Source organism: Gracilinanus agilis, chromosome 3 (assembly GCF_016433145.1).
Source record: "Gracilinanus agilis isolate LMUSP501 chromosome 3, AgileGrace, whole genome shotgun sequence".
Taxonomy (NCBI): domain Eukaryota; kingdom Metazoa; phylum Chordata; class Mammalia; order Didelphimorphia; family Didelphidae; genus Gracilinanus; species Gracilinanus agilis.
Window position 1 is genome coordinate 636,352,505 of NC_058132.1, and position 7,117 is coordinate 636,359,621.

General features: G+C 38.9%; 1 protein-coding gene across 1 annotated transcript in view; it reads left to right on the top strand.

Moving 5' to 3' along the window:
* CPA3 (carboxypeptidase A3) overlaps positions 1-7,117 on the top strand; it is a 35,672-nt gene that overhangs the window by 26,682 nt on the left and 1,873 nt on the right. The window contains exon 10 of the mRNA XM_044669466.1: positions 3,663-3,747. Coding sequence (XP_044525401.1) covers positions 3,663-3,747 — 85 coding nt within the window. The remainder of the gene's footprint in view (positions 1-3,662; positions 3,748-7,117) is intronic.

Genomic DNA, 7,117 nt, shown 5'->3' on the forward strand with positions numbered 1-7,117 from the left:
GAGAGAGAGAGAGAGAAGAAAGAGTGAGAGAAAGGGGGAGAGAGAAACAGATAGGAGAGAGGGGGAAGAGGGGAGAGACAGAAAGAGAGAGAGAGAGAGAGAGAGAGAGAGAGAGAGAGAGAGAGAGAGAGAGAGAGATGCGCATACATATTCAAAATACTCTTGGTAAAATAAAAGTACTTTAGACAACTTTGCATAGTAATTGGAGGAAAATACAGCCAGCTGCCTTTTGACTATATACAAACATATTGATACATATAGCAAAACTAAGCAAGCTCGTGAAGGTGACAGGGGCAATATTCTGCATTCATACAATTCATACAGTGATTCACATCTCAAAGATGCTGCTCTATTGAAGCATTTACAAACAGAGTGGAAATCATCCCTGTGACGGAGAAGCAGTGGTAGTGGTAGTTCATAAAGTGAGGGAAGTAGCAATGATATTCCCTCCATATCTACAGTGTGTTTGGAGAGGTGTCAAAAAGCATTGGATGTTGGAGGATTTACAAGAAAACAAGAGGAACAAAAAGAGGAAGGAAGAAAGAATTCCTCCATCCCACTTTCTTATGCCCCGTAGTTAGAGGAAGGCAGCATCTCTGGGGTTGAGAAGGCTGTGAGGAAGGCAAAGAAAGATGAAGTAGGGAAGACCACCCTGGGTGAACTCAAAGGAGTGCCTGTCCATCGGGTGCACCCCACTCCTGGATCGTCTTCCCTTCTCACCTTTGCCTCTTGGTTTACCGGATTCCCTTCAAGACTCAGCTCAAGTCACCTTCCTCATGAAGCCTTTCTTGATCTCTTCTATCAGGGAACTCCATCATACATGATTAAGGCAGTGCGACATAATAGAAAGGGTATCGGGGTCAAGAGAACAATGTACACAACGACACAATAATATAAATGATAACGACACAAAAGGGAGCTGAACTCTGATGAACTGCAGTGAATAATCACAGTCAAGAACTGCGAGTTGCCGGTAGAGAAGTGAGGAAGAACAGATGTGGAATATGGCGTATATTGTTAAATGTTGTCAAGCTGTGTCTGTTGGCTTTGCTTAAATGTTGTTCTTTGTTCAAGGAAAGGTTCAATGATGAGGGAGGGGCTGGGCTGAGGGAGGGCTGCCGGTGCCCTCTCTCCTAAAACGACCTGGCATGCATTCTTCCTACTTGTATGGAAGGGGGTGACCCTTGACTGTTCCCTTGCATGGGGCATGTCTGCTTCTGAGAAAAGCAGTTGTTAAGTCTACCTTGACAGTTCGCTTGTGTGGGGCATAATTCTGCCCAGGGCTTCCAAGTGACTAAGTCTCGCTCAGCATTCTGAAAGTGTCATTTGTTTAAGACAAACCACGGAACCCTGGAGATGGCAGTTTGTTTCCGTGATTTATATATAAATCATTTAAGAATTACAGGGCTTTCCAGATTTCTGGTCATCATTCTGGTCCTTCCAGTTGTGAATTCCCTGCAATTTTGCCAAAGGATGCTTTGGTCTCTCCCACACTCAAGTTTCTTTCTTTTTCTCTACTAGAAAGTTTGTAAACCAGGGGCTTCCCCTCCCTGAAAGGCTTTAGGGTCCAAAGCCTAAAGCCTTATATTGCTAAACATCAAACTGAGACTCAACGTAAGAGAACATCAAAAGTTACTTCTATCATTGCAATATTTCAATAATTATTAGCATTTGTAAGAAAAACACTTTGAAACTTAGGAATGAAAGGATTCTTGGCTATGTAATGGGTTATTATAATGAATGAATACCTATCAATAAACTGACTAAAATGTTAAAAATATATAGGCTTTGGGGTTGAATCATTTGGGAAATATGGACACCAGAATTCTTCTATGATTATGGGAAATTTTAATTTACCTGATTATAGACAGAAGATGAGATTTTGGTAACTCATCCATCATAAACTAAAGGAAAGAATTAGAACAGAAAGGTTAGATTTTGGAGGTGTATTTAAGGCCCCACCCAACTCTCTCTTCACTGTCATTTGTCTCTGTGAAGTTTGGATGGTTAGGGGGCAGCTGGGTAGCTCAGTGGATTGAAAGCCAGGTCCTGGGTTCAAATCTGGCCTCAGACACTTCTTAGCTGTGTAACTCTGGGCAAGTCACTTAACCCCTATTGCCTGGCCCTTACCACTCTTCAGCCTTAGAACCAAGACACAGTATTGATTATAAGACAGAAGGTAAGGGTTTAAAAAAAAAAGGATTGAATGGTTAATGAGAAGCTGGAGTGTTCTATCTTGTCAACCACTGCCACAAAGGAAAAGAGAGAATATATTACACTCTTTATTATGACTTGCTGCAAAGAAGAAGAAAAAAGAGTAGAGAAAAAATATGCTCTCCTCTCTCTATTATTAGTTATTGAAAAGAAGAAAAGTTAGAAGATACTTCTCTGCACTGCCACCTGACATTGCGGAGAGGTAGAAGAGAAGAAAGAAGATGAGACCGAAGTTATTTCCCTGCATTGTCCCTGTCATTGTTGAGAAGTGAAGTCGAATCCTGCAAAGGAGCTGAGTTGAAGAACTTTTTGCCAACTATATGATAAAGTTCATTGCTTTTTCTTAGCCTAGGAAATAGAGCATATCACTGCATCAGCTGAAGATATCAGCTAAACATAGATCCAGAAGTGATGTATGCCATAGTTGCTGAGGAGATTATAAAAAGTCCAGCTGAGCAGAGGAACAGCTTGGAAGCAGAGAGGCAGCCCAGAGGATCGACTAGTCTGACTGAGACATCATGCCCAGTGAGAATTCTGTCAAGCAGAACACAAATGGGTTCCGATTAGCAATAGAGGCATCTGTTCTACCCAGAAGATTTGCTAATCTAGGAACTTTCACGGACAGTTTTCTGAGATAGAAAGAGAACAACAAAGTCTACAATTCCAGAGATGTGAATTATCCTAGGCACATATATCCCCCGCATGTGTGCCTTGATATGCCAGAACTTTAAGCATGTTCTACCCTCCCAAAACATACTATATGCATTAGAGGAAAGAGTTGGATGAAATTTTGGGGTGAAATGATATGTAAATGTTATATCATTATTTTATATTTTCAGTAAGTGTCTTGATGAAGATTAATTGAGAATTAGTAGCTGATTTGTTCATGGGAATACACCAGTGGGGGCTCTTGGGCTATAATGTTGGTAAGAAGAATTACCCATAAGTGTTCCCCAACCCACCGCCAGGACACTAAAAGTTAAAGCTGTCACCACAAGGTCTTCATTAGGGGGAACCAACCAAATTGCCAAAGTATACAAGTGAGGTGAATAAGCCACCCCAGCTCGTGGAGAGAGTCAGGGTTTGGTACCATACTATGCTGTTTCTCTCATTAGAATATAAGCTCCTTGAAGGAAGGAACTGATTGATATTTTGTTTTCTTTACATGTCGAAAATTGGTACAGTTCTTGGCACATATTCAGTTGTTGGAAAATGCTTCCTTGTTGGTTGATTTGGGTGAATCTAATAAATAGAAATTATTTGACACCATTTGTATTAACATTGTGTAGACATATGCTCTTGGAAAATATTTTAGATGTGTCTCCACTGTGCCAGATCACCTGCTAAATTGTTGGGGGTGGGGAAGGGGGTCACTGAATTGATCAGTTGCTTGGATGCTAAGTAAACATTGGCTTCATTTTCCACTTTCTCTTTTCTTCTTTCTCCAGAGCAAAATTTCCAAAATTGCCACAGAAGCTTTAGCAACTCGCTATGAAACACATTATGTCTACGGACCCATTGCAACAACAATTTGTGAGTCTTTCTTTTTTGTTTTATGTTGTTGTTTTTAATGAAATATTCTTCTTTGCGAGAAGCATGGCTTAAGGGATAGAGAACTGGCCTCATAGTCAGAAATAGTTGGATGCAAGTCCTACTCCCCTTTTTGACCCTAGACAAGTCATTTATTCTGTCAGTGCTTCTGCCAACTCTTGAAGACTCCAAGTTGCCTAGAAGGTGCCCACCTAAATTGGTAGATAGATTCCTCAAACTGGAGTTTCCTAAAACAAAGAAATCACAGGTCTAGTCTCTATCTGTAAGTGGACATAAATTGTTGCATTTCAACATATTTGTGTTGTAATAATTAAATAAATGGGAAATTTCATCTCTAGACGCTAATCTATGATTAATTCTAAGAAGAGAAACGATAGGAGTATAGATTTTAGAGTCATAAGAAGCCTTAGAAAGTACCTCATCCAACTCTCCCATTATACAGATGAGGAAACTAAGGCAAAAAGTATTTAAGTGACTTGACCAGGATGACACTGTAATAAGTATTTAAAGAAGGTATTAAACCCAAATTTTTCTGACTCAAAGTCCTAAGCCTTATTATGTGCTTATTTTTCAAATAACTATTAAGCAACTATTATTTGCCAGGTACTGTTGGGGATCTGGAGATACAAAGACAAAAATTAAATCATTCCTAACCTCAAGGAACCTACATTCTATAGGGGAGTCTATATAAACAACAGGACTCCATTATGAACACTATCACCTTGAAATGCAACATCATGGCAGCTAGGTGGCACAGTAGGTGCCAGGATGGAGCATTCATAGTGGAAGATGGAAAGATGAATTCAAATCCGACCTCAGACATTAACTACCTGTGTGATCCTAAGTACGTTATTTTTCCTTTCACAGTATCTACAAAATGGAAAAATCATAGCACCCACACAGAGATTTTGTGAAAGTTAAATGAGATAACATAGGTAAACCACTTTGTAAACTTTAAAATGCTATATAAAATCCATTTAAAATATATATATATGCATATATATATATAGGCATATATAGGGTGGAAGGAAAAAATAAATGAGAACAAAGAGGAACCCTAGTCTCAGAGGAACCAGGGCACAATCACTGAAAAGTTCAATGATCTACATTGTCTCCCCCATTAATTAGATTGTGAGCTCCTTGAGATCAGAAACTGTCTTTGGCTTCCTTTTGTGACCTCAGCTTTTAGCGCAGGGTCTGATAGATAGTAAATACTTCAAAAATATTTGTTGATTGGTTGATCCTGCTTCTCCTTCTTTAAAATGAAAGGTTGGACTATGTAACCTCTAAGGGCCCCTCTAGTATCTTTCCTGGGATGCTGCAATGGACCAAAGGATCCATTAAATTAAAATTAAAATTAGATTAGATTTTAATCCATTTAAATGGATTTCAATTTAAATTTAGTTTAAATTAAATTTAAAATGTAAATAAAAATTTAAATGGATTTTAATAGTACCAGAATGTGTGCCCTTGTTGAAGAGGAAGGAACAGGAAGATACATGAGAAGCAGCAGGTTCCATTCTGCATATTCAGTCTCAATGCCGCTGCCTCTCTAATCTACCCTCACTTCCTACCTTCCATGGTTTTTCTTTAAAAATTAAGGTTTGAAAAATGTAACAATTGTCATTGTGTATTATTAAAGGTAATAGATTACTCTCCGCCCCACTGAATAATTAGGGGGAAATTGTCACAAATAAATACCTACCGTTAAAGCATATATTCTCCATCCAGATGGAGAATGGAATCCAAATGGAAAATTTCAAAGGAAGGAAACTTTCCTATGTGGAATAAAGATGTTGTGTAGGACCCTTGGAAGTCCTAGCAATTTCTAGAAACTCATAATGGTTAATACCAAAATCAAGAGTCAAGATTTTCCAAAAAAGATACTCATCCACGCACCACGACTTCAGCCACCCTAAAGTCCATAAAGTCCATTGCCTGGTTGAGTAATGATGTGGAAGAGAAAGAACCATTTGTTTGCATCTTGTTGTTCACTCTCCAGGGCATCAATTATCTCTACCTCGCAGGACTTTTATGATTAAATGAACTAAAATATGGGGGGCAGTTTGTCAACCTTAAAGCTCTAAACAGATGTCAACTACCCTACTTACAGCTATCTCAGACTTGTAGGACATGAAGGGAAGAAGAAAGCAATAAGCAGTTACATGGTACCCACTATGAGCCAGGTACCACGCTAATTGCTTTTACAACTATTACATCAGTTGATCCTTACCACCACCCTGCAACACAGGTGCTACTATTTTTCTGTCCTATTGTCCTATTTTTATTTTTTTCCTATTGTCCATTTTACAGTGGAGGAAAATGAAGTTATGTGACTTATCCAGGATCACACACTCAGAAAGTGTCTGAGCCTGGATTTCAACTCACTTGTCCTAGTTTGGGTGCTCTGTCCACTGCTTCTGCCAGTTGCCTGAACAAAGAGTCATAGGTACTGAGAGGGTATAGGTAGATTGTAATACGCAAAATGGGAATGAAAGTTAACGGTAAAAAATGGCCAGAGGCAGCAAAAGAAGCATTTTTAAATGACACAAGAAAGTATAAATTTGAGAATTATGGGATGGACATCCATGAAATCATAGCTGCCCCAGAAGAGTAAAGTACAGGGTGTCCAAAAAGTCTTAATGGGTTTTTAAGCCATTGAAGAGCCAAAGTGTACTCAGACTTTTGGGACATCTTGGATAAACAAGTAGTAGTATTAGGGCAGCCAGATGGCTCAGTGAATTGAGAGAACCAGGTCTAGAAATGGGAGGTCCTGAGTTCTAATTATATTTCAGACACTTCCTAGCTGTGTGATTCTGGGAAAGCCACTTAACCCTCATGGCCTAGCCCTTACCACTCTTCTTCTGCCTTGGAACCAATACACAGTATTGATTCTAATTCAAAAGGTAAGGGTTATTTTAAAAAATAAAATTGTTACTGTTGTTATCAACTAGATAATATCCATCAAGGGTCAATAAATCAGCAGACTTTGTATGTGTTGACATTTTGTTTCTTCATCCTTCTCAACCCCAAAATTTATTGGGAGTCCAATCCTGGAGTTTCTTTTCCTTGCCTAAAGGCATGTTTATTTAATGATTTTCTTTGTGGGCTATTACTGTCTTCACAGGGTGTTTGTGGGACTTGATGGGTTATTTTTTTGAAGCTCAGTTCCTGAGGAACACAGTAAAATAAATAGATCATTAGATTGATAATAAGGGAAAGGAGAGGCTATATGCTTCCTTGGTTTAACTGATTTTATGTATTTATTCCTAAAGATTTTCCCACATAGCCTAAATTAATCTTAAAAGTAAAATGCTCTCTCTCCCCCTTCTCTCTCTCTCTCTCTCTCTCT